Source organism: Podarcis pityusensis, assembly GCF_964106645.2.
Source record: "Podarcis pityusensis genome assembly, chromosome: 17".
NCBI classification, from domain to species: Eukaryota; Metazoa; Chordata; class Lepidosauria; order Squamata; family Lacertidae; genus Podarcis; species Podarcis pityusensis.
Genome location: NC_138042.1, coordinates 18,766,279 through 18,794,255, shown reverse-complemented (window position 1 = coordinate 18,794,255; position 27,977 = coordinate 18,766,279). Strand labels below are relative to the sequence as shown.

Genomic DNA, 27,977 nt, shown 5'->3' with positions numbered 1-27,977 from the left:
ACACAAACAAACCAGGCATCGAGTTGGACAGCTTTGTCTGAAAACGTCTCGCGAGGCGGAAGGGGGAAGGACCCCCGCGCTCGCGCCGAAATTCAAGCGAGGGGAGGAAGAAACCGCCGTCGCCTCAGGTAAGACTCGCGGCTCCTCTGCTTTCCGAGGAGCCGGAATACACAGAGATTACCTCACGCCGAATGTGTAATAATAATAATAATAAGTGCAACTTGAAAACGGCCGCCTCATGTTCGCGCGCGCACACACACACACACACATAAGGCGCGTGTGCCTGTATCGTGTGAACTGCGGAGAGACATCCGTGTCGGGCGACCCTCGTGACGCGCGTCTATGAAGGGCGCTCCGGCGTGTGACAGGGTTGCGGGGTAAACCAAGTAAGGGAACGGATCCGGGGATTTGTCCTGCTGCGAGCAGCCCTTTCTTTTAATTTAATACAAAAATAAATAAACTAACGAGCCAATTCTGTCCCAGATAACTCGGTTCTGTGTCCCCCCCCCCCACGGGTGTAGCGCAGGGCCCCCAAACCAATCAAAAACAATACAAACCTGAGGTTCTGCCCATACAATAAAACCCCTGGCCACGCCCATCCTGCCCCCCCAAATAAATCCTGATTATGCCCATCCTGCCCCCGCCCCAATAAATTCTGGCTAGGCTCATGCTGCCCCCTCCCATAATAACTCCTGGCTACCTTATTCTTATTCTTATTGTTATTATTGGATTTATATACCGCCCTATTCCTGGAAGTCTCAGGGCTGCCCCCTCCCACGCAAAATGATAACTCCTGGCTATACCCATGCTGCCCCCCCCCCAATAATAACTCCTGACTACATTATTAGTAGTACTTATTGAATTTATATACCGCCCCTTACCTGGAAGTCTCAGGGCTGCCCCCCCCCAAATAATAACTCCTGGCTACATCAATGTTGTCCCTCCAAATAATAAATCCTGGCTATGCCCATGCTCCCCCCCCCAAATCCTGGCTACGGTGGCATGGCTGGTTGGCTCTCATTTATACACTTAAGATAGAGAAAGAGCGTGTAGCATCGCTCCGAAGGTGGGTAGCTCGGTTGGAGCGTTGTGCTGACAATGCCAAGGTTGCAGGTTCCGTTCTTGGATGGGACAGCTGCATATTCCTGCACTGGAGGGGGTTGGACTAGATGATCCTCAGAGTCCCTTCCAACTCTCTGATTCTATGGGATGAGAACGTCTGCCTGAGAACCTAAACACCCATGAAATGCGGCAACACCTCGGCGCAGAAAAATGATTTCTCTTGAATTGCTGCACTTGGGGCTTGAGTACACATGGCAACGATCCATACGCCCCCAGTTTCCTGTGATAGGCAGCTGTTTGAGGCATTTCACCTCAAACCGGCTTCGGTCTGACTTGGAACCTGCGGTGCAGCCTCTGCACAGGTGACAGCTTCATTAAATGTCATTGTTGTATTTATTAGATTTATATACCACCCTTCATAAGATCTCAGGGCAGTTCACAGAATAAGATACAGGATAAAAATAAGTAAATCAAAACAGCAAAACATTAATCCCTGAGGTGGCTCAGCTGCAAGGAAACCTGTTGGATAATGAGCATCCTCTGAGGATGTCCCTACCCCGCTCTCTAGGACATAGAGAGCAATGTAAAAATGCTTTTTGAAAGGCAGGGAAACTGACCTTGCTGCAGAAATCTCAAATTAGTTGCAGTGTGTGTTGATTTCTCCTGTGCAACATTACTGTAAAGTTAAGTCCCAGTGTGATTGCAATGCTTGCCATCTCATGCTTGTCACTTGCTGCATTGTGCCCAATAGATTCTTACTTTATTTATTTCATAAAATTTATACACTGCTTGATTGTGAAAAACCTTTAAGCGGTTTACAAAAAGGTAAAAACAATAAATTAAAGAAAAATTGGAAATATACAGAAAGTTAAAATACTAAAGCCGATTAGAATTCACTGTTACTTCAGATTTCTAAGCGTCTGGGTAGGATCCATGAAGTATGTATGTTTGTAACTCACAGAATTATGACTCAAAATACAATTATGAATCAAATGTTTTCTTTCACAGGTTAAACAGTAGGTTTGCTTGGAATCTCTAGGGAGAGCAATCAAAATGTACGTAAAATCAATTGTGCTCGAGGGGTTTAAGTCTTACGCTCAACGGACAGAAGTGAATGACTTTGACCCATTGTTCAATGCTATTACTGGCTTAAATGGAAGTGGCAAATCAAACATCCTGGACTCCATCTGTTTCTTATTGGGCATTACCAATCTATCACAGGTGAGTATATGCCTTAGACATCTACTGGCATCAATATTTCCATTCCTTGTTCTTTGGTGAGCTTAAAGTTTTTGTAACAAATGCTAGAATATTACACATTCTTCTGATTGTTGTTGTTTAGTCATGTCTGACTCTTCGTGACCCCATGGACCAGAGCACGCCAGGCACTCCTGTCTTCCACTGCTTCCCGCAGTTTGTTTGTTGTTGTTTTTTAAAGCAATTTATTGGGTTTTACAATAAAAATAAACATAATAAACAATATAACATTTGTCTTAACATAGTTTCACATTTTCTTTGGACTTCCTCACATCTCCCGCTCCCACTTTCATCGTTGTAACATTTTGTCAGCAATTTATCATCTTATTTAAATTCTTATATCCCTTCTATATTTCATAATCTTATAATTCTCGAAAGGAGCTAAATTTTCACAGTCTTACTTATTTTCTTAAAAACTTCTAAATTTAGTGGTGCTCAGTTATTTTAATCTAGCATCTTATTTAGCATTCACTCAAATTACAATACTTTTGTAAATAGTTCTTAAATTTCTTCCAGTCCTCCTCAATCCTCTCTTCTCCCAGGTCACGGATTCTGCCGGTCATTTCAGCCAGTTCCATGTAGTCTATCAGTTGTATCTGCCATTCTTCCAGTGTGGGTAGATCTTGAGTTTTCCAATGTTTTGCGAGAAGTATCCTTGCTGCTGTTGTTGCATACATAAAAAATGTCTGGTCCTTCTTTGCCACCCCTTGGCCGACAATACCCAAAAGGAAAGCCTCTGGTTTCTTAGTGAAGGTATATTTAAATACCTTTTTCAATTCATTATAAATCATTTCCCAGAACGCCTTCACTTTAGGGCAAGTCCACCAGAGGTGGAAGAACGTTCCCTCACACTCTTTACATTTCCAACACTTATTATCAGACAGGTGGTAAATTTTGGCAAGTTTGACTGGGGTCATATACCATCTATAAATCATTTTCATTACATTTTCTTTCAGAGCGTTACATGCAGTAAATTTCAATCCATTACTCCACAACCTCTCCCAGTCCTCAAACATGATATTATGCCCAATGTCCTGTGCCCACCTTATCATAGCCGATTTAACCGTTTCATCTTGTGTATTCCATTTCAACAGCAAGTTATACATCCTTGAAAGTACCTTAATCTTTGGTTCTAGCAATTCTGTTTCTAATTTCGATTTCTCCACCTGGAACCCTAGTTTCTTATCATTTTTAAAAACTTCTTTAATCTGAGCGTAATGTAACCAATCTCGCACTTTGTCTTTCATTTTCTCCAAACTCTGCAATTTCCAATTGTCTCCATCCTTTTCTAGTATTTCCCAATATTTTGGCCATTTAGCCTCCATATTGGGTCTTTTTCGGGCCTTGGCTTCCAAAGGTGAAAGCCACCTTGGTGTTTTATTTTCCAGCAAGTCTTTATATTTTGTCCAGACATTAAACAATGATTTTCTGACAATATGGTTCTTAAAGGCCTTATTTGCTTTAACCTTGTCATACCATAAATATGCATGCCATCCAAAGGCATTGTTAAACCCTTCCAAATCTAACACATCAGTGTCTTCAAGAAGTAGCCAGTCTTTTAGCCAGCAGAACGCTGCGGCTTCATAATACAACTTTAAGTCTGGCAGGGCGAAGCCCCCTCTTTGTTTTGCATCGGTTAATATCTTAAACTTAATTCTGGGCTTTTTGCCCTGCCAGACAAACTTAGAAATGTCTCTCTGCCACTTCTGAAAGCACTCCGTTTTGTCCAAAACCTGAAGTGTTTGAAATAAAAACAACATCCTTGGCAATACATTCATCTTGATAGCAGCAATTCGGCCTAACAAAGAAAGTTTCAATTTTGACCAACTATCTAAGTCTCTCTTGATTTCTGTCCAGCATTTTTCATAATTGTCCTTAAATAGACTTAGATTTTTTACTGTTATGTTTACCCCTAGGTATTTTACTTTTTTAACCACATTAAGTTCCGTCTCATTCTGAAACCGTTCTGACTCTGTATCAGTCAAATTTTTCCCCAAAACCTTAGTTTTCTGTTTATTTAGTTTAAATCCAGCCACCCGACCAAAATCATTAATCAATTGTAATACTCTTTTCGTACTGGGCTCTGGCTTCTGCAAGGTCAAAACCAGGTCATTAATACCAAAGTCGGAAGCTGAAAAGACACAACTTAAGAACTACCGTCCCATCTCTCTTTTAAATGTGGATTACAAAATATTTGCAGACATTTTGGCAAATAGATTTAAAAAAGTTTTAAATGAAGTAATTCACAAGGAGCAGGCCGGCTTTCTCCCAGGTAGACATCTGTTTGCTAATACAAGGAACATTATTGACATTTTGGAACTTTTGCAAACAGATATAAACACAAAAGCAGTTTTAATTTTTATAGACGCGGAGAAGGCCTTTGACAATATCTCCTGGAAATTTATGATGGGAAATTTAAAAGAGATGGGAGTGGGACGGGGTTTTGAGAATGGGATTGAGGCGATATATTCAGAACAGAAAGCTAAACTGATAGTTAATAATGTGGTTACAGAAGAGTTTAAAATTGAAAAAGGGACACGACAAGGTTGCCCTATTTCCCCTTTGTTATTCATTTCGGTTCTGGAAGTGCTATTGAACATGATTAGAGGGGATCGGTTGGTGGAAGGAATTCAGGTCGGTCAGAAACAATATAAATTAAAAGCTTTCGCAGATGACCTGGTTTTTTGACCTGGCACTGCTTCCCGCAGTTTGGTCAGACTCATGTTTGTAGCTTCGAGAACACTATCCAACCATCTCGTCCTCTGTCGTCCCCTTCTGATTAGAGGAAAACTAAACAAATAATTGCCTATTTTACTGTGGTGGAATGGTGATGACTCGGCATACACTGAGTGCAGAATTTCAGGCAGGGAATCTCTTCCAGCCCACTCTGGGGATTCAACTCTTGGACCTTCTACATGCAAAGCAGATGCTCTGTCACTAAACTACAACCCTGCCCGCTGACAGTGCAATCTGAAGGAAAACAAAAACAGGCAGGGTATTTGGTCCTTAACCTGTCTTTACTCCATGTATAACTAAACATAGAATTGTGTACTGCTTATAATTATGACTAGCTAGGGGTACAAGTCCATTCTGGCAGCAGCAGTTACTGAAACTTGTCCTGTATGTTTGCCTATGAACTGTTTGAGATAGAACCTAAAACTTAATTCTAATTTGCACTTGTGGCGGTTCAGATTGTTTGTGGATCACTCACTTAAAACTATACAAATATTGGCTGGATTCTTCGGTAAAACTACAGCACCAATAGACAATTTCAAGTCACATGTGATTTTTTTGTATTCCAATTCACTGTGGGAGTTAGGACAAATACTCATTGGAATTATCCAACATGCAATGCTAAACCATTTTATAGATTTTTTTGAGCTATATATAAAACTTCCCACAAATTTCATCATAAGATTGATTTTTTTATTTTTAAAAAAGTGTGTTTCTCTCCTCAATCTTGTATAAACATTGTGAATGATGGCCCAAACAGTTAACTTCCAGCTAAGTGTTTTAGACACAACCCTATAGCCTAAGCATGCACTCTTGCTATTAATTGAAAATTACTGCCCTTTTAATGTTTTTCAGGTGCGAGCTTCTAACTTGCAAGATCTGGTTTACAAAAATGGCCAAGCTGGGATTACCAAGGCTACAGTATCAATCACTTTTGATAATTTTGACAAGAAGCAGAGTCCATTCGGGTTTGAGATTCATGATGAGATTACAGTAACAAGGCAGGTGAGCAATAGTTAGGCTCTGTAAAGGTATATTCTGAAATCCTTTGTTTATTTGTTTTTGGCATATGTAGCTGCACATGCCAAGCTGTCTAGATACTTGAATACTGTAGCATCAGACTAGAAGGAAAACTATGCTTTGGTACATAATGAACCCTTGTTTCTTCTCAAGGTGGTGATTGGAGGCAGAAATAAATATCTAATTAATGGTGTGAATGCAAGTAATGCTCGAGTACAAGATCTCTTCTGCTCTGTTGGACTGAATGTCAATAATCCTCACTTTCTTATTATGCAGGTAAACATATATTGTTTTATAAATATAATCACTTTCCTTCTTATTGTGTTGGTTTTTTTAGCAGGCAGGAACTAGGGTGCAGTCCTAAAGCTAGATCTGTTGGGATGAGCATGATTAGAATCCAGCAGATCTCCAGCTGTTTTTAAAAAATGGAATGGGATCTTGCAGATTCTGAGGAAGCCCTCTCTGGGCTGCATGTTTTATTATTATTATTGTGATTAATCACCTTTTACACAGTTGTCTCAAGGCAATATACAATAGAAACAGTAAAGGGCCCAGTTAACACAAAAAACAGCTGATACATTAAAGGTAGAACTAAAATAATGCAAAATAGTTATGGAATCAACCAGTTAATGAATTGATGTGTCCTCTGCCAGGGACCTCTTGGTTCAGAATACTATTCTTGCCTGTAACTTTGTGCATTCCACCTCCACTTCCCTGAAATCTGCCCAGTGTTTGCTATTTTTAGGTCAGTGGCTCTTTGACACAAACATTAAAAGTCTGCTATGTATCTTGATGCTAATAAGTAATAAAAATGATATCTTAAAATTACATGAGATGTTACTGATTGATTTTCATTCTGTATTAGGGACGGATTACCAAAGTTCTGAATATGAAGCCTCCAGAGGTAAGAATGCTGGAGCTTTTTCATTAGTGTTTCCTTCATTCATTTTGGAATTGATTCTTTATTTAGCCTGAGATTGCAAAAACAGTTTTTTGTTCTAGATTTTGGCTATGATTGAAGAAGCAGCTGGCACTAGGATGTATGAATGCAAGAAAATAGCTGCCCAGAAAACCATTGAGAAAAAAGAGGCAAAACTTAAAGAAATTTGCACGGTACTAGATTTTTATAATTTTTATTTATTTTGGGAAGTTTGTTTTTCAGATATGAACGGCTGCTAAAGTTCCTCAAGGCGTAGATTAAGAGGAATGAAATGAGCTTTGACTCTGGTCCTGTCTGTCTCTTTCCTTAATGACCAATTTGGTTTTATTTACTCTTTTTAATTCAATTTTTCAAAGTCCATTGCAGATGTCCCATCCACTGAAAGTATGGTGGGAGCATTTGGAAAATTCAAAATTTTTCATTCTGTACTTTGTTCACAGATTTTGGAGGAAGAAATCACACCCACCTTGCAGAAACTGAAAGAGGTATTTCCCGTTTAAAATGAAAAAAATGTTTTACATTGCAAACCAAGGCATGTTTAAAGGTAAAGGACCCCTGACAGTTACGTCCAACCGTAAACAACTCTGGGGTTGCGGCGCTCATCCCCCTTTACTGGCCGAGGGAGCTGGAGTTCGTAAACAGACAGTTTTTCCGGGTCATGTGGCCAGCATGACTAAGCCATTTCTGGCAAAACCAGAGCAGCGCACAGAAATGCCATTTGCCTTCCCGCCAGAACGGTACCTATTTATTTACTTGCAGTTTGACATGCTTTTGAACTGCTAGGTTGGCAGAAGCTGAGACCAAACAACAGGAGTGCACCCTGTTGCGGGGAAATGAGGCCTGGAAATGAGGTGATATTGTAGACCTTTCCTTGACATGAACTAGTTTGCAAACTGCATCACTTTCTTACCATTCATAATGGTTTTAGTGAATGTGCTTCATTTTTCTAGTTTTCCTCTGAAATTCTTACAATCTCAATATACATTGCAGAAATATATTCTTGGAATCCAGTAATTTGTAGGTTTTTTAAAAAATAGAACTTCTGTTTAAATAAATATGTTGGCCATGTTTTCTAATCTAATTACGCTGTTTCATCATAGCTGTTATTTCTGGTTATGGCTTATATTTCTGTTTGTCCTTTCCAGGAACGATCCTCCTACTTGGAATACCAAAAGGTCATGAGAGAGATTGAACACCTGAGTCATCTGTACGTTGCATATCAGTTTGTGTTGGCTGAAGAAACCAAGGCACGTGCTGGTGATGTGCTAAAGGAAATGGAAGGGAACATTATAAAAGTCCAGGAAGAGATGGTTGAGAATGAGAAGAAAGTGAAGGAACTTGGCACAGAAATAGCCGAAATGGAAAAGAAAAGGGATAAAGTAAGACCAACTAAACTGCTGCCGTTATTTCTTGTATTAAGCACATTTTTAAAAAGCTTTTAAGAGAATTCCAACATGTGAAGTACATTATATTGACCATTTCCATATCACTTGGAAATTACATTTAAAGGCGTAACACTTGATAAGAAACCTGCACTATTTGGTTAGCTGAATAACTCAGATGTTGTACATCAGAAGTAGAGCTTTTGGTATGAGTTCCCTGATGGCCTTTCCACTGAAGGTATCTTAGATAACTGGGATTAAAGAAATTGGATGGTTGAATTTGAGGCAAGAGGGTATCAAGACAAGAAACCTTTTTATAGTCTTGGTGCTTACAGGAGACATAGAAGATAATTTTGGAAGTTGAAGCTGACAATTTCTTCAGCGAATCCTGTCCTAAAGCATGATGCTGTGAACACTGTTTGGCTATAAATGGAACCATTTGTATACAGTAAAGTATGCACTTGTTTATAGCACAGTTGGTACAGAGATATTCACCAAGCAAAGCTGTTAGTGTCAAATAATACATTTTTTTAAAATGCATCTCTTAGCGGGGTGGAAATTTGATGGCCCTCTAAGAATAAAAGTTGCTGACACAGCCTATTACTTTCCCATTCCTTTCTACTTTCTGACATTATATCTACTATCCATACCAGATGAACTTTCTAAAAAGAGATTGCAGTGGAAATGTGGAAGAATTGTAATCAAGGAGAGGAGGTGTAGGTGGCCTTGTGCAATTAACCCTTCATTTAATGCTGACTTGAGTGCTTGCAGAAACACTCCTATTCTTGGAGATGGCCCAGCTGTGGGTTGATTGCTGGCCTGGATCATGGGATTCCCAGACCCAAGTGAAGGTAGTTATATAATCATGTCAGGTACAGGTAGCTGAGTCATTAAGTGTCTCCTGCATGGAGCAGAAAAAACCATAGAGCTTGAGCTAGGAAGGGGGAGCTTTGAAGCAGACCTACACTGTTGCAGGCCTTGCATCGCTGTCTGGACCGAGATCCAGTGTTAGAAACTCAGATATACAGTGGTACCTCAGGTTACATACGCTTCAGGTTACAGACTCCGCTAACCCAGAAATAGTGCTTCAGGTTAAGAACTTTGCTTCAGGATGAGAACAGAAATTGTGCGGCGGCAGCAGGAGGCCCCATTAGCTAAAGTGGTGCTTCAGGTTAAGAACAGTTTCAGGTTAAGAACGGACCTCTGGAACAAATTAAGTACTTAACCCGAGGTACCACTGTATAAGCTAATCACCAAAGGGTACCTTAAACCTAGGTTATGGTTAGCACAGGGGAATGTCTAGGTACAGCTCTTTTTTTTATTATTATTATTATTATTATTATTTTGCTGTGAAAATTATTTTTCATTTCATTTTTATACCACATATTTTAAAGAAAAAAAATTTCAAAGCAGTTTACAACACATTAAAACATGAAATAAAACAATCCAGAATACAACAAATTCAAGCTTCAAGGAAAATAATTCAGATCCTTCTCTAAATGACATTTTGCTTTCCCCATATTTATTTACCTACTCTACTACCGCTGGGGCTCCCTATAGCAGGAAGTGGGGATTCTGTCATCTGGTATTTTGCCTGGTAAAAAGCAAGGAGTTATTGGTTGTTTGATTAGTATTCTATGTTAAGGCTTGATTATTGTTTGCTTTTCTATCGTGCAAAGGAGGAATTGTTTAATCATTGGAGGAGTTCTGTACCCTTGTGTGCGTGTGAAGCCATTTTGCTTCATAAAATTCAGCCTTTCTCCGCTGGTGGTCTGCATTTGCTTCAGAGATCCTTAACAAAGAACCATTTTGCCTCTTCTCAGCATACTTGCAAATACACAAAACACATAAGTTAACGATTGATACTTTAAAATATTTGCAGGAATTTAGTGGTGTTCTCCATTCACTAGAAGAAGCTCTTGCAGAAGTTCAAAGAACAGATACTAAAGTGCAGAGCACGCTTGACATCAAAAAGCAAAACTTGCAAAGTGAAGAAGAAAAGCGTAAAGGGCTGGTTAAATGCATGGAAGAGGTAAGCAAAGAACACTTTGTTAAATTATACACTCTTGTCTTCTCTTTCCCCTTAATGTTTACTCCCGTACATTTTGGTAATATGCATTATGTACTTCTACAAGTACTTGTGTCATAGAAATATATCTTAACGTTTGTAAAGGTAACATAAGGGAGCTGGGACTGCTTCATGATTGCAGATATTGTGTCCCACAGAGGCAGGGCACTAGGTTGGGAATCGAACAGTGCAATCCTGCACATGTTCAGTGGTATTTGTTTCCTTAAAAGGCTGTTGCCCTGTGAACAATTACAATGCCCCATTGAAACCAGTAGGACTTATGTGCGGGTACTTTGAAGATGGGGGTCAGGGTCTTGTCAATCACAAATTCTGCCTTGGTGCCCTACCAAAATTTGTGGACGAATTGTGCAGTTCTTTGGATCCAGGCCATGTAAGATTAAATGTGACTGATGTAGATTTGGTAGTGTAAGTGCCTTTAAAAAAAAAAAAAAGTTTGATGAACTTTTTCTGGTCAATTGCATCTAATTTTTGTGGGCTTCTGTGTGCTTACAATTTGTATACAATTTTACATTTTCTTGTAGGACTCTAAAGCTTTAGTCTCGAAGGAAAAAGAGGTAAATAAGATTACAGGTGCACTGAGTGCTCTACAGGAGGCAAATAATAAAGAGATGGAGGCTTTGACTGCAGCCCAGCAGCACTTCAATGCTGTATCAGCTGGTCTGTCCAGCAATGAAGATGGGGAAGATGCTACTTTTGCTGGACAGATAATGGCTTGCAAAAACGATATGAGCAAAGCAGAAACAGAAGCAAAACGAGTAAGAATCTGTCTTTGCATCTTTTGGAGAGGGTGGGAATCCTTAGCCCAGGCTTCCTCAACCTCAGCCCTCTAGATGTTTTTGGTCTACAACTCCCATGATCCCTGACTAGCAGGACCAGTGGTCAGGGATGATGGGAATTGTAATCTCCAAACATGGACGGCCCAGGTTGAGGAAACCTGCCTTAGCCTTTAAAATGACAAATAGATTGTGTTATGAATGTATGTAGGATTGCAACTTAGGAGGGCAGTGACTTCCTATGAAGGCAAAAGCAACAATAAACAAGCATCCTGCATTCACCTCTGCTAGTGACAGAGGTGACTTTTTCTTAAAAGCCAATTCCTACTTCGAGCACTTTTCTAATCCAACTCATTTTGGAAAATACTATTCTGGAGTGCAGATGCTAAATAATTTGAGTAGATGTATGGCAGATAGAGAAGCAAAAGTACCTCTTTTATTTTTCTTTTATCTTACTGCCTTTTAGCATTTTTCAATTCTTGATAGCTGTTTATCAATATTACTCATATGTAGGGTTAAATATTGGAAGATTTATATTAGGGATAAATGAGGATGTGTATTGGAAGGTGATGGACAGAAGATAAAGGGGCCTATTTAAGAGACAGGGTGGAAGGCTAAGAAAGGGTGATGCTCTCCTAGGTAAGAGCTAGGATAAAATAAAACCGTGATAGAGGCCTAGACAGATAGATAGATAGATAGATAGATAGATAGATAGATTGTATGATATGTTGAAAAGTTAACAAAATTGAAAGAGAGGAAAATACCTTTCTCCCTTTTGGAAAACAGTGCAAACTAAACAGCTCCTGAAAAGAAGTAGAAGCATGTGAACATAGGGGGCAGAAATCAAACTTCTGCATATGCTGTAATATGATAGTGAAGTTAAATGTTACAAATATTTCATATCCTACTGTGGAGAAAGTCTCCTTATCAGGCAAAATATATTGTCTTATCCCTATTCTTCACTCTGGGCCTGCCATCACATTTTTTGTTAAAGCAATGTAATGGAACAACTGCTTTTTTAAGCAGATTATAATCAATCACTTTATTTGCCTGCCACCTAAACACTCCAGCCCAATCATGCATATGTCTTGGCCATAAGCTTCACTGATGCTTCTGAGTAAAGCTTGTGTACGTTTGCAGCCTATATTTAGTGGTTCTAGTGTAAAAAGCCTGACTAATAACTTCATGTTCATGGCAAGGCGAGAGAATGCTTCCATATAAGCAAAGTTCCTAGACTTTTGAATTTTCCTTGCAGGCTCAGATGAAGCTGAAACATGCTCAACAAGAACTAAAGACCAAACAAGCTGAAGTGAAAAAAATGGATGCTGGCTACAAGAAAGATCAAGACACCTTTGAAGCTGTCAAAAGGCAGAAAGAGAAACTAGAAAATGAAATGAAGAAACTCAACTATGAAGGTTAGCTTAGGACTAGGTGATTGAATGGCGAAAACGGCTGAGAGTAGAAGGAATGAGGAAAAAATTTATGGAGGTGTGAATCTAGAAGTTAATGTCTGGATACTACTGAGAAAGGAGGTAGCACAGAATTGCTTGTGAAATTCATCGAGGCTTTTGCTTGTCATGCACAGGTGTGTATTTAAGAAACTGCTATCCAGCAGACTTTTGGTGAACTGCCAAAGTTGGACAAGATGTGAGCCAGACATAGAAGAGTGCAGGCATGCTAATGTTCATGCATATGCGTCAGCACATGCTAACATGTGCCATGAGTTTAAAATGCAGTCACATGGGACATGGGCCACCTACGTCTTGTGCCTATGTTTAAAATCCCCCCTAGTAATTTGTGGCACCTAAATCAATGCTCCTACCAGTTTCACACATTTTGGGTGTTGTATTATTTTAGATATGGGCTGTGCATTTCCTCCTAAACAGCTTCATTTTGAAGTTATGTAAACTGGGTTCTTTTTTTATTATTATTATTTCTTGGTGGTTCTAGAGAAAAAAGAAGAGACCCTCTTGGAAAAACAAAGGGAGTTGTCCCGCGTGGTTAACCGCTTGAGAGAGTCCTATGAAAAGTTAATGAGCAAGTTCCCCAACCTACGCTTTGAATACAGGTAAAACTACAGACTTATCTGTTCCATTAAAATGTCCTATTTTCAAACATGGAAGCTGAGAAAAAATATTCTGATTTTGGATAGAATTGCAGTGCTTCAGTCTGGAAGCTATTAATTAGTCAAGAATATTATTTATATACTTTAAGTAGCACATTTGTTGCATTATGCCTTTCCCCCTTTTTCCTTTTTTTTTTTTTTATCTGAATTTTTAATAAAAGCTTTCAACATACCATAAAAATTAACTAATCTAAATAAAGATAGAAAAGAAAAGAAACAAAACAGAAGAGACGGGGCGGGGGGAGAGACCAAGGAAGGTCTCTATCAGCGGTCAGTCTTAATCCTTACCACCCACAAAAGGGGGTGGATCTTGCCAGCTCTCACCTGGGAGCTTCCATTTCTTCTTCTAGCCTCCCACCCTGGGAGTTCTTCCTTCCCTGCCTCTCCCACAGGGTCCTTCATCAGTCATTCATCACCTTCCTCCTCAACCCAACATAGAGGACATCAAAGAACAAAATATAACCGAAACAAACAAAAATGAACAAAAGCTAAAGATCATTAAAAGATCATAAAAAAGAGATAAACAAAAGAAGTGGAAAGGACTTCCAATGCTCCATCTGCCCATTATGTATATTAGGGTTATTCAATATATTAAAAATTGGCTAGTGTTAATAGGCAATTAGATCACCTCGGGTGTAATGAGTTCCAATCTCAAAAAGAATTAAAAGAAGGTAGTTTTTGCTGACCTGATGTCTTAAGGACTATTATGCAGAGTCTCTGAGACGTTCCTCCACATCCAATAACAATTCTTTGTCTCCATGTGACGAACGACTGCTTTCAGAGGTAAGTGAGGTTCATGCCAATTAATCTCCCTATCTTCAAAGGGAGAGTGTGATGCCAGGATTCGTCCTGGCTATCGTAAATCATTGCATAATTATCTCTGTTGTCAGAGCATCAATAGCGAGTCATCCATTCCCCCCTCCCCCCCCCCCAGCTTTATGTTGTTCTCAAGCAATACATTTGAATTGACTGATTAGCAGCAGCCAAATTACGACTGATGGTTGTTGTTCATTTTAAGAGATCCAGAAAAGAACTGGAACCGAGATCAAGTGAAAGGCCTTGTTGCATCTCTGATTACGGTGAAAGATATCTCTACAGCAACAGCACTAGAAGTAGTTGCTGGGGGTCGACTCTACAACGTTGTGGTGGACACCGAGGTATGTTTTTCTCAGTAGGATAAATTAAAAGAAAATATCCAGGCTTTTGAAAGGGGTTTTCTACACAAAAGACCCTAGATGTGGCAAAAGTATACACTAGACGGCAAAGTGCTGCCAGTCCTAGCACTCAACAATGTACCCGCATGAGGCACCTGTTTGAAATTGGGTCTGTCTCATTCACAAACTTTATGGCCTTATTCATATGTTAAGACTCAGATGCACAACTAGAGCTTGTCTAACGTGAGCTTCATACAGTTTGAAACATAAGCTAGGTGTGAGTTAGAAATTAAACCTATAAAGCTTTTCTACCTTTCAGAAGTTGTAATTTATTACTGTTGCAATCTGTTATTAACTCAGCACCAGCTATGAGTTAAATGGGTTAGTATGTAAGTGTGATTTTTTGTTTTTGTTTTCTTCTGTTAGCTTACTGGGAAAAAATTGCTAGAAAAGGGCGAACTGAAGCGTCGCTATACCATTATTCCACTGAACAAAATTTCAGCAAGGTTTGTTGAGAAAGAAGCTATCAGAGCGGCTAAAACCTTGGTATGTTCTTAAATAATTTTACGGAATTTTTTCCAGTATGCTACTGGTGAATTATTTCACTTTATAACACACACTACATGCTCATTAGTTTTCTTATGATATGATTTACACTTCTATGTTCTGTATACAATGGTACCTCAGTTTTTGTACATCTCCATTAATGAACATTTTGGTTTCTGAATGCCATAAACCCGGAAGTAAATGCTTCGGATTTTGAACACGCCTCGGAAGTTGAACATGCCACGCGACTTCCGTATTGAGTTTTCGGTTTTCTAATGTTTTGGAACTCAGAACAGTTTTCTGGAAAAGATTACATTTGAAAACCGAGGTACCACTGTTTATACCAAATGCTTCTTTTATAGGCTGTGAATATGGGATAGATGATTTTGCGGACTTCTGGACTTCTTAGGTCAGGCATGTCCGAAATCTGTTTTGGGATTTGGGAGCCTAATCCGGCCTGCTGGTCGGTTTTTTTTTTTTTTTTTGTTTTTTTTAAAATAAGATATTTATTAAGATTTTCAAAATTTTACAAAATAAAAATAAAAAAAGAAGAAAATACAAAATAAAAATGGTTAAAAACAACTCAATCTTTCCATTACTTATTTTTCATTAGCTTGTTTCCTCCTCATGCCTCCCTTTTTTGTATTCCAGTTCGGTTTGTTGGTTCAGCAAATCCTTACCCTCTTTGTTTATCCTAGTCTTTAATCTTAAAATATTGTAACGTTAAGTTTTTACCTATTAATAATCCATTTTTCATATTCCCTTATAGTATTACAGCTGAAAACCACTTAATTTCTATCCAGCATCATTCTAACATTCATTAATTTTACAATATTTCTGTAGATAGTCTTTAAATTTCTTCCAATCTTCTTCCACCGACTCTTCTCCCTGGTCTCGGATTCTGCCAGTCATTTCCGCCAGTTCCATATAGTCCATCACCTTCATCTGCCATTCTTCCAGAGTGGGTAGATCTTGTGTCTTCCAATACTTTGCAATGAGTATTCTTGCTGCTGTTGTGGCATACATAAAAAAAGTTCCTTCCTTCTTTGGCACCAATTGGCCGACTATGCCTAGGAGAAAGGCCTCTGGTTTCTTCAAGAAGGTATATTTAAATACCTTTTTCAATTCATTATAGATCATCTCCCAGAAAGCCTTAATCCTTGGGCATGTCCACCAAAGGTGAAAGAATGTACCTTCAGTTTCTTTACATTTCCAACATTTATTATCGGGCAAATGATAGATTTTTGCAAGCTTGACTGGGGTCATGTACCACCTGTATATCATTTTCATAATATTCTCTCTTAAGGCATTGCATGCCGTAAACTTCATACCTGTGGTCCATAACTGTTCCCAGTCAGCCATCATTATGTTATGTCCAACATCTTGTGCCCATTTAATCATAGCAGATTTCACCGTTTCATCCTGAGTATTCCATTTCAACAGCAAGTTATACATCTTTGACACAATCTTAGTTTTGGGTTCTAACAGTTCTGTTTCTAATTTTGATTTTTCCACCTGGAAACCAATTTTCTTGTCCGAATTATATGCCTCCATTATCTGATAATAATGAAGCCAATCTCGCACTTTGTTTTTCAGTTTCTCAAAACTCTGCAATTTCAATCTATCTCCCTCTTCTTCCAGAATTTCCCAATATTTCAGCCACTTGGCCTCCATATTGAGCTTTTTCTGTGCTTTTGCTTCCATCGGTGACAACCACCTTGGGGTTTTGTTTTCCAATAAATCCTTATATCTTATCCAGACATTAAACAATGCTTTCCTGACAATATGATTCTTGAATGCTTTATGTGCTTTGACCTTATCATACCACAGATATGCATGCCATCCAAATACGTTGTTAAAACCTTCTAAATCCAAAATGTCTGTATTTTCAAGAAGCAGCCATTCTTTCAACCAGCAGAAAGTTGCTGATTCATAGTAAAGTTTAAAGTCTGGCAGGGCAAATCCACCCCTTTCCTTTGCATCAGTTAATATCTTAAATTTTATTCTGGGCTTCTTGCCCTGCCAGACAAATCTAGAAATGTCTCTCTGCCACTTCTTGAAGCAATCCATTTTGTCCACAATTTGCAATGTTTGAAACAAAAACAACATTCTAGGCAATACATTCATTTTTATTGCAGCAATATGACCCAGCAATGAAAGCTTCAAGTTTGACCAAATTTCTAAATCTTTTTTCGCTTCGGGCCAGCATTTTTCATAGTTGTCTTTAAATAAATTCCCATTTTTTGCTGTCATATTAATCCCCAGGTATTTCACTTTCTTAACCACTGTCAAACCTGTCTCATTCTGAAACCTCTGCTGGTCGGTTTAATCTGGCCCCTGTGGCAGTTTATTTCTTGGGGTAAAATCCTTAAAAAAAAAAAGAATGTTCACTTCATCAAATCTGGCCCTCTTTGAAAAAGGTTTGGACACCCCTGTCGTAGGTGGTCTCTGTCTGAGCAGTGGGTTGGTGAGAAATCACGGGGCAACCATCACAATTCAACCAATATATCTGTTATACAGTCATTCAGACAGAAACAGCTGGGGGGGGGTGAGCTTCTAGACTGGCTTCCCAGGAGAGGTGAGGTGGTGGGCAGCTCGGCACAGTGTAAATGCATCAATAAGAGTTCAGGCTGCTTCTGCTTCTGCTTCTCCATGGCACCAATCTCCCTGCTGCCTTGTTTCCCTCCCTCCTCATAAGCACCAATGACCTACCTACCAGGAAGCTAGCAAAATGATTCTTCCCCCCAGTGACCCACTTCTGGATTGAATGAATAGGGGAGAGCAAGTCGTTGAGTCTCACTGTTTCTAGTGCTATTTGTTCTCTTTTTCTCTGCCGTGTTAATTCTTTTTTCTTTTGGACGTTAGGTTGGTGAAGACAGTGTCCATCTGGCCCTTAGTCTGGTGGGATATGAATCTGAAATTCAAAAGGCAATGGAATACGTTTTTGGAGGCACGCTGGTTTGCGATAACATGGACAATGCCAAGAGAGTTACCTTTGACAAAAGGATAATGACAAAAACGGTCACCCTTGATGGAGATACCTTTGATCCTCAAGGCACTCTGAGTGGAGGTAATTGCTGCCTTTTATTTCATATTGCACAGCTATAACTGATTTTTTGTTTTCTTTTTGTTTGGCTATACTGAATTTGGATTCATTTATTTGCTTGCTAAAGACTGCATTTCCAGTTTTATCCCTCTGCTATAATGGACAGATGTGTTTGTACACACTGTTTACCCTGGCTTTTGAAACTTGAGATGTATATTTTCTGTGACTGTAAATTGTTTTAAATGGTTTTTAATATTGTGCTTTAATCGTTGTAACCTGCCCTGGGACTTGAGCGTGAAGAGCAGGTAATAAATAATATTTTTAACAATACATGTGGATCACTTGATGCAGCATAACAAATTTCATCCTGCAGACAGGGCATTTGTGTCACCTGACATTATTCCAAAGGCAACCCTTTTCATCCAATTGAATTCATCATAGACAGCTGTGGAGCGACTGGATTGTGCTTGTGTAGCTTATGTATTCATTGGTCTTCATTCAAGCAGCTGTTTACGACTTTCTTCTTTCATGAACCAGGCGCACGACCACAATCTGCTTCGGTTTTGTCCAAGCTTCAAGAAGTAAAAGATGTGCAACAGGAATTGAAAGCAATGGAGGCTGAATTGCAGTCAATAGGAAAGGAATTAGAAAGTCTGCAGGGGACTGCTGAAAAGTATGTATTGTCAGTACTTACTTTTGTATAGAAACCTGAAGAAGTTTGCCTCACTTAAAGCAGTATGAATGTTTTATAATGCTGTATTTCACGGGAAGAATTGGGTCTTTTTCCCTAGATAAAAATCTGTGAATAAAAAACGATGTATAGAAGCTTAAACTTCTACAGATAGTTGGTACAAGCTGGCTTGTAGTAATGCTACTTCCGTACCAATTAAAGAGCACAGTTGACTAATTTTGTGTGACATCTGTACTACAGAAATATTACAATTATCACAAAACATTTGTTATGCTTGTTATATGAAAAAATGAGGGGGACAGGAATGTGTACACTACCTTGAGTTCCTTGGAGGAAAAGACAAGATGCAAATGCAGTTAAATACAAAATCATTAGAAAGTATTGATACTATCCAGTTCAATTGCTTTTAAAGATACTTGTATATAAAATACTTGGGGACGCAGGTGGCTTTGTGGTCTAAACCACAGAGCCTAGGGCTTGCTGATCAGAAGGTTGGTGGTTCGAATCCCCGCGACGGGGTGAGCTCCCATTGCTCGGTCCCTGCTCCTGCCCACCTAGCAGTTCAAAAGCACGTCGAAGTGCAAGTAGATAAATAGGTATTGCAAGGAGGTAAACGGCGTTTCCGTGCACTGCTCTGGTTCGCCAGAAGCGGCGTAGTCATGCTGGCCACATGACCCAGAAGCTGTCTGAGGGCAAACGCTGGCTCCCTTGGCCTATAGAGCGAGATGAGCGTGCAACCCCAGAGTCGTCTGTGACTGGACCTAACGGTCAGGGGTACCTTTACCTTTTATATAAAGGTTTTGTATAAATATAAAATACTTGGGTGAAGCACTGGTTGTTGTTTGTAAAATGTTTAATTTTTTTAAGGTATCGTCAGCTGAAGCAGCAATGGGAGATCAAATCTGAAGAAGCAGAACTATTGCAAACCAAGTTGCAGCAAAGTTCCTATTACAAACAGCAGGAAGAATTGAATACATTGAAAAATACAATTGGTGAGAAGAAAACAGTGATAGCGTATTTTAACTGGCTGTATGTACTTTGGGTTAGAGTCTGCAAGCCGGTTGCTTAGCAAGGGAAATGACTTTTTAAAAATAATAATCGTTTTAAAAGGTAAATTAAGTCAATGTGGTAATTTGGTAACTTTTTGTATTTCTTGCCAGTGGTTAATGTTTATCTTTCTCCAAAGGAGAATTAGCCTCTTTAATCTCCAGTAGCTTTCTGCAAAGTGCATTCTACATTGAGTCACTGGTGCTTGACATCTGTGGTAGCCAGGCAAATCATTCAGATCAGATCCCAGCCTCACAAAGTGGCACAGGACTGGTATTGCTTCGGCGAGAGCTTGGCTGGCGTGATGGGCTCCGTTCACCCTCCATGCCCCCTCCATGGTGTGTGCACATACCTGCCCCGGGCGCCAGAAAACCATACTACACCACTGGCTGAGCCTTTGTCTTTATCAGTAGGCATTACAAGGCTGTCATATTACTTTAAAGATGACAGCATTTTTAACTTTGAAAATACGTCATGCTTTTACAAAGGGAACATTTCATTTTCTCTCGAAGTTTCCTTGGGGGAGGGTGGATTTTTTGCTTCGAACAGAATTGCTGTAGAATCTTTCTGCCCAGAAGTTTGTGATCAGCAGCCTCTTCCTTTTCAGAGGAAAGTGAGGAGACTTTAAAGAAAACAAAAGAGGTTCAGAAAAAAGCAGAGGAAAAGCTCAAAGTGCTGGAAAACAAAATGAAAAATGCCGAAGCAGAAAGGGAGAAAGAGTTGAAAAATGCCCAGCAGAAGCTTGATGGAGCAAAAAAAAAAGCTGATGCTTCCAGCAAAAAGATGAAAGAAAAAGAGCAGGTAAAACTTTTAACAACTGTGTAATGGTGCCCAAACATTTAAATAGTCTTGAAATTAACTGAAACTTGTGATTGTTCCTAAACTAAATAACTTTGTGGGGGAGGCGCTTAGGTGGTCCTTAGAAGACAGTTGGATGTGGGAAAGCTTTCTACCGTCAGGAGAACCTTGGAAAACATTTGCCCAACCCACCTTGAGAGTCTAGTGTGCATAATTTCATTAGATTAATACCAAGCAAGTGCTATCCGTGTAGCACAGATAATATGAATGCTTTGGCAGGAGCAAATCCCACTGCGTTCAGTGGGGCTTGCTCCCAAAGAACTGCAGCCTTAAGGGGTGGTGTTGTTTTTTTGTTTGCTTGCTTTGTTCAGGAAGCTGAAGCTCTAGCACTGGAACTTGAAGAGCTAAAACGGGAACAAAACTCTTATACGCAACAGATTGAGGCGGTGAATGAAGCTATAAAATTGTTCCAAGAGCAGATTGAGGTCATTTCAGCCGAGGTAGCAAAAAACAAGGTAAGTCTTATCATTCTGATTTAATGAAAGAAGCAACCTGACATGTCTTCTTGAACTCTCAAGCTTTAAGAAAAGAGGGGCTGATGAGTCAATACTCCAGAGTATCCTAAAATACTATGCTGGCAAGTCCCATTTTTGTGCTTGCCAAGTCCCTCTGTTGGCATTCCGTTTTGTCTCTTGAATCACATCTTGAGGGTGGGGACTTGCCCAGCAAGGGAGACTAGCTTTGCCTGTAAGGTGCCAGTTGATGATCCACATTCAAGATTCTTTAAATATTGAGTGCTTTTTTGTTTTGAGTTTTAATACGTTAAAACGTACTACTTTAAATATTTCCATTCCACATTTAATTTTAATCAGTGTGGAGAGATAATTGTCTCCTTTGCTGTTCAGGAATCCGTAAAGAACGCTCAAGAGGAACTGGCTAAGCAGAAAGCAGTGGTGATGGCCCAGGATAAAGAAATCAAAGCCAAAGCTACAGAGGTTGTGAAATATAAAGAACAAAATAACAAGGCGCAGCTTAAGATCAAGGAGCTGGAACACAATGTCAGCAAACACAAGGAGGAGGCTTCTGATGCTTCTGCAAAGGTATGTTAACATATCTACTTCCTCACCAGTGAGTAAGATCCCTACTTCTGATACTTTTAACTGTGTTTGAATTTAAAATATGCATGTTGTGGGCAGAGATGAATTCTATGGGATGTAATGACTGCTGAGTGCATTGCTTGTTCATCTCCCATTACCATTGTTTGGCTTCCTTTATCTATGTGGCTGCAAAAACATTGTGATCCTACTAGCAAATGCAAGATTAATATCCCAAACAGAAGCTTCCCTAACAGATTTCCTCCTCTCACTGCAAGATAAATTTTCGTACCAAAGATGAAACACAATATCAACGCTGAACCCAATAAGTTTTCTACCTGAAGTTTTTGAGGCTTCCCACATCACAGTTTGGAATTGCTGTGCTAAGAGTTATAGAAACCTTGGGGGGGGGGGTAAGATGAATATTACTCTATAAAAGTTCTAAACTGTTTTTTTGTTTTGTTTTGTTTTTAACAGGTTGCCAAAATGCTGAATGACTATGAATGGATAGCTTCAGAGAAAAACCTTTTTGGCCAACCAAACACAGCTTACGATTTCAAAACTAACAATCCAAAAGAAGCTGGCCAGAGACTTCAGAAATTGCAGGAAAAGAAAGAGAAGTTGGGCAGGAATGTCAACATGAGAGCTATGAACATGCTTACAGAGGCAGAAGAAAGAGTTAAGTCGCTTCCACTCCACTCTTTCCCCCTGCCACCTCCCAGTTACTGTGCACACAGCCGTACCATATCCTGCATTACCCTATCCTAATGTGGAAGCAGCGTGTTTAGATAGTGAACAACAAACTGGATGGCTTTAGATGCCTAACTATGCAGAAAGCGGCCAATATCTAACTTAACATGTCCTGTCAGCACGATGATTTTCATTTGTGCAGCGCCTGCCTCACGCTCTCCCCAGATCTGCTCCAGAGAGTTGAGAGCGCCCCTAGAGTAAATTTAGAGGGTATGTAGCGGAGGAGAGTGTCAAGGGCAGAGAGAGGAGTTTTCCATTGAGCAAGCAGAAATCCTTGTGCTGATGGAATACTTTCGTTGGATACTGCCCAATGTTTTTCTGTGTACTTCAAGCAAAAGACCTCCATAACATTCTTAAAGGAGTCATTCAGGCTTCCTGTTAATGAGCTATAATTATTAGCAGGTTTGTACCCAGCTGCCTAAAGCATTCAGGTGCCTGGTGCCAGAATGGCCAGCCCATATGATACGGAAAAATGCAGCCAATGGCAAGAGGGGCTGTGACATCGCTGCTAAGAGAGAACTTCTGTGACATCAGAGCAGGTCAGCCAATGGCAGCAAAAAAGGCAGTACAGGCAAAAGAGGCTGTTACTGGTATATATTAGAAGGATTCTGCTTTTTGTTCCAAACTACCAGTGTAGTATCAAGCTTCTGCATCATTGGTTCATACTTCCACACTGCCAAATAAATACTGACAACTCCACAAAGCACTAAAGTCCCTGACCCTACAAGCACCTTCTTTACCTTGCTTTTGTGAAATTGTTCAAACACACACTAAAAATCAAAGAAAACTGCAAGTTCTACAACCTAATCTGCCCCATGCCAAGTCACATGATTTTCAATCTTGTCTGTTTCTAGTACAATGACTTGATGAAGAAGAAAAGAATTGTTGAGAATGACAAGTCTAAAATTCTTGCGACAATTGTGGAGCTTGACCAAAAGAAAAATGAAGCTTTAAATGTTGCCTGGCAGAAGGTAGGTCTCTTTAGTTTGATAACTCTTCTGTCCATGGGCTCAAGAATAAACTTAATTTCATGGGTCTTTTTTTAATGGATTAACCAAAATCCATTGTCCATTTAACTATTACTTGAGATGCACAAAAGTCCCATCAAGCAAAATGAGTGGCAAAAAAAGACCTTTGTTGCCTATGGAATTGCTGTGTGCTAGAAATGGAAGCCATGATTCAGGTCTCAGTCTTAACTCAAAAGAACTTCTAAAAATATGATGGTTGCATTCAATTTCCCAGGTAAACAAAGACTTTGGCTCAATTTTCTCAACGCTTCTGCCTGGGTCCAATGCTATGCTGTCTCCTCCTGAAGGCCAAACTGTTCTAGATGGTCTCGAGTTCAAAGTTGCTTTGGGGAACACCTGGAAGGAAAATTTAACTGAATTAAGTGGGGGCCAAAGGTTAGTGTGATATATATATATTTATATATATATTTATAAACACAAATGTAGCACAAAATCAAAGACAACCATTAAATTGCCTTCTGTCCCTTTCCCATCCTTGTCCTATACTGCAGGGATATCCATTGTTTTTTATGATACATTGTTCTGTGTAATAGTCTGGATACTGACCTTGTTAAGTTTCATGAGTTCAGTGAAAAAATGGTGAGATGTTCTTAATACAGTGGACACTCGGGTTGCGAACGTGATCCGTGTGGGAGGCATGTTCGCAACCCGCAGCACCATGTCTGCACACGTGCAGGTTGCGATTCGGTGCTTCTGCACATACGCAAAGCACAATTTAGTGTTTTTGTGCATGCGCGAGCACCGAAACCCGGAAGTAACCCGTTCTGGTACTTCTAGGTTTCGGCGCGTCCATAACCCGAAAACGCGCAACCTGAAGCATCTGTAACCTGAGGTATGACTGTAATAGGTGTCAGGGAACTGCCATCAGCTCAGAGGCGAGAGGTGGAAGGGCAGTTGTGTTACAGGGAGCCTCCGAAGATCTTGTGAAGCAGTTCTTCCTCTGGCGAGGAGGGAAGCCCCGCCTCCAGTGGGGAAGGGACGCAGAGATCAGAAGATGCTAGGGAGAGCCTCAACACCGAGCTTGAGCAAAGAGGAGGGGAGGCAAGTCCCCCTTTGCCAACGCCCACTCTACGCAGTAGGTTTGCGCTCAGAGAGGGGAGGAGAAGGGTGGGGGTCACACGACTGTTATGCTTGGGAAGGTATAAGGACCGCCCACTCCCAGATTCTGCTAGTGACTGAGCAGACATGGACTTGCGATGCTCTGCATTGTAAATAGTTTTGTACAGATAATAAAGCCTGGAAAAGACAGGTTGGAGTCTTGCCTGTTTGCTCTCGAGCAACCACATCAGCACATAACAATAGGAAATAATAAAAGAACAATAGGAGTTGGGTAGCTAAACTAAAATAGCTGCTGAGAAATCTGTCAGAAGGTTTAAAAACGCAACTGTGGACTCGGCCTCCATTAAGCTAATAAATAGTTTTATATGTGTGGAAATGTCTATAGAGGTATAGCAATGGGGAAAGTACAGGCCTCAGCTATACTGTGGTCTGCAATTTCCGAGGCTCTTTATTCTGGTGTCTACAGTATGGGGAATGCAGAGTGGTGCGTGAACTTGGTTTTGGAGAAAAATACTGGCCAGAGGAGGGAGCAAACTGACAAATTTGACTAGCCGAAAATGAGCTCACCTGATTATTAGGTTCCTTGGGAATATTCACTTTCTTGGGAACAGGTCCACTTTGGAATCCTTGTGGGTGTGGCGAGGTGGTCCAAGGGCTGCTGACTCTCCTTCCCTAATTTGGAGAGACAGGGAAGATGGGATGCATACTAATGCTTACTTGCTGTTTACCAGTTAGTGCATAACCTGCACTCCTTAAAATTGGTCCAACTGCTCTGGCTACCGATTAATTTCTGAGTTCAGTTCAAAGCAATGATTTTGTCTAGTAAAGTATTATGTAGCTCAGAACCCCAATACCTCAAGGGCTTCCTCTCCTCATAGGAACTTGCCCAAATCCTGCAGTCTTCATCAGAGGCCCTTTCTCCGTGTGCTTCTCCTGAGGGAGATACACAGGATGGGCACGTGGAACAGACCCTTTCAGTTTTGGCCCCTTCTCTGAAATGCTTTCCTCAATGAAGCATACCAAGTATTGTCAGTTTCAGTTTTTTGACAGCAGCTTAAGGCATTTTCACTCGGTCAGGTATACTCTTTTGTGGCTGGCGGATGATAAGCCTTTATTGTGTTACTGAACGAGTATTTTAGATATTACATATCATAAAATGTTTTGAATCTTTTTGATGTTATTCATTTGTATTTTATCTTGCTAAGTTGTTTTGAGATTCTTTTAGTACAGTGACAAACAAATGTAGCAAGATTTAAACTGAAATCTTTGGTGCGTCTAAACTGTTTATGCACTTGAGGTTTACATGATGTTGTTGTTTAACTCAAAATTTTCAAGACCTAGCTGTGTCACTTTGCATTACTCTCAAAGACAGAAGTATTGTGAAGTATTTATTAAGTACTTCTATTCCAGAAACCTTAAAAAAAAGTGTCTGTTATTGAAAATAGGGATACAGGTATTCACATATAAAACCTGGGTGTGTCTGGTTCTCTATTTTTGTTTTGCGTTTCAGGTCTCTTGTGGCTTTATCTTTGATATTAGCCATGCTTCTCTTCAAGCCAGCTCCAATTTACATCTTGGATGAGGTAGATGCAGCCCTTGATCTGTCACACACCCAGAATATTGGACAGATGCTTCGAACCCACTTCAGGCATTCCCAAGTAAGAAGCTAGTAACAATGAGTATAATTTTCACAGAGCATCTTCTGAACAAATGCTTCTGGGTCTTGGAAGGGTTCCAGTTCTCTCTCTTATCAGGTGTACTGTACATTTGTTCATCTCTGTCCCAGTTGCTCGTTCTTTCTATAACAGTAAGAGGAATAAATGGAGATTCTCACAGAATATTAAAAACACTATAAATCATCAAACATTAAAAACTTCCCTAAACAGGGCTGCCTTCTAAAAGTTGTATAGTTATTTATCTCCTTGAAATCTGGGAAGGGTGTTCCACAGGGCAGGTGCCACCACCGAGAAGGCCCTCTGCCTGGTTCCCTGTAGCTTCACTTCTCATAGTGAGGGAACTGCCAGGAGGTCCTCGGAGCTTGGCTTTAGTGTCCGGGCTGAACAATAGCGCTTGGGCAGATTTTAGCTGTTGTTCATGAGAGGACTGCAGTTACACACTGTTGCATTCCACTGATAACTTCATTTCATATTACAAAAGGAAGTTAACTGTTTCAAACGTATGCTTAACAATATGCTTTTTCGGTTCCTAGTTCATTGTGGTATCGCTGAAGGATGGTATGTTCAACAATGCAAATGTGCTCTACAAGACGAAGTTTGTGGACGGTATTTCCACTGTGGCACGGTATACTCAGGCTCCAAATAGCGGCACAGCCAAGAGGGGAAAAGACAAAAACGAAGCGTCAAAGAGCAGAGGCAGCTGTCTGACAACATCTATTCCCGTTTGAAACTATATGATTATATTATACAAACCTGTCTTGTACCTAGTAGTGATGATATTTCATATTTTTGGATGGAATTCAAGCTACTTTTTGCAGCTGCTAATCTGCTGGCTTTGGCTCAGTTTTATGTTTATATTTCTGAACTCCTATCATGGCAGTTCATCAATTTGAGGCAGCTTTAAATGGTAGTAAAATCTAGTAGTGCATCATTATTTTTCATTTAAATTCAAAAATTTGTAAATATTTATTACTTCTATTCTCCTGTTGTGGGCTAGTATATATACCTTTTAAGCACTGAGTAAGTAATTTGTTTGCATTTCCGATACAGTAAACTCTGTGCATTGAAACTGAACTTACCTGTCTCTGTTTGATGATCAAATTATTCAACAGAGCAGGGGGAGCCAACATGGGTCACTTCAGAGGTTAAAGGACTCCTGTAATTCTTGACCATTAGTCATGCAGACTGGGAACTGATGGGAGTCCGATAAGCTCTGGAGGGCACCAGGTTGACTACCCCTACAACAGAGCTTAACTTTGACCAAGAGTGGGAAAGAGGGAGGGTAAGAATGACATAAAAGATCATCTGTAACACTTACTGCTCAAACAATGCTTAACTCTTGCTATCCCACTTTCTTTTTGTATAGTTAATGAAATGTTCATCTTTGATTTAATAAACCAGTTGGAACACAATGGTCTCTTTCTGCTCATTGCTTCTGAGTTTACCACAGAAATTGGTAAAACAGACTTAGCATATTATTTTGCATATGATTAGCAAGGTTGTTTTTTTTAAAAAAATTACCATAATGGGCAGGTGTCTTAGACATAAGCAGGCAAGGAGGCAATCGGAAGACAGTAAAGTTCAGTTGGGCTGGAGCTGCCAAATTCTGATGTTAGATGCATTTAAAACTGATTCCTTCTCTAATCCTAGTTGTACAGGGAGGATGAACTGCCTTTCTATTCTCTCTGGCCTGGCCTTACTAATGGT

At 39.9% G+C, this 27,977-nt stretch overlaps 1 protein-coding gene across 5 annotated transcripts; it reads left to right on the top strand.

Moving 5' to 3' along the window:
• On the top strand, window positions 1–27,682 carry SMC2 (structural maintenance of chromosomes 2). Of its 5 annotated transcripts, none has more exons than XM_080987716.1 (25): window positions 1–128; window positions 2,071–2,283; window positions 5,908–6,057; window positions 6,226–6,348; window positions 6,938–6,976; window positions 7,075–7,185; window positions 7,453–7,497; window positions 8,158–8,391; window positions 10,277–10,426; window positions 11,005–11,238; window positions 12,512–12,671; window positions 13,207–13,324; window positions 14,400–14,538; window positions 14,962–15,081; window positions 17,947–18,151; window positions 18,665–18,800; window positions 19,686–19,810; window positions 20,473–20,666; window positions 21,035–21,178; window positions 21,569–21,763; window positions 22,235–22,435; window positions 23,362–23,478; window positions 23,750–23,910; window positions 26,105–26,252; window positions 26,804–27,682. In XM_080987716.1, the coding sequence occupies exons 2-25, from the start codon at window positions 2,116–2,118 to the stop codon at window positions 26,996–26,998; spliced, it is 3,612 nt and encodes a 1,203-aa protein (XP_080843842.1). In that variant the 5' UTR covers window positions 1–128; window positions 2,071–2,115; the 3' UTR covers window positions 26,999–27,682. The 5 variants fall into 5 exon arrangements, with proteins under 5 accessions (XP_080843842.1, XP_080843845.1, XP_080843844.1 ...); XM_080987718.1 differs by lacking the exon at window positions 1–128 and adding an exon at window positions 175–195; XM_080987717.1 differs by lacking the exon at window positions 1–128 and adding an exon at window positions 262–386.
• Window positions 27,683–27,977: the final 295 nt, after the last annotated feature.

Bases quoted from the DNA above. Each gene is read 5' to 3' on its own strand.
- SMC2 (XM_080987716.1), top strand. From the start codon at position 2,116: ATGTACGTAAAATCAATTGTGCTCGAGGGGTTTAAGTCTTACGCTCAA. The intron at 14,539-14,961 runs GTATGTTTTTCT...TTCTTCTGTTAG, and splicing joins ACGTTGTGGTGGACACCGAG to CTTACTGGGAAAAAATTGCT. The intron at 21,764-22,234 runs GTATGTTAACAT...TGTTTTTAACAG, and splicing joins CTTCTGATGCTTCTGCAAAG to GTTGCCAAAATGCTGAATGA.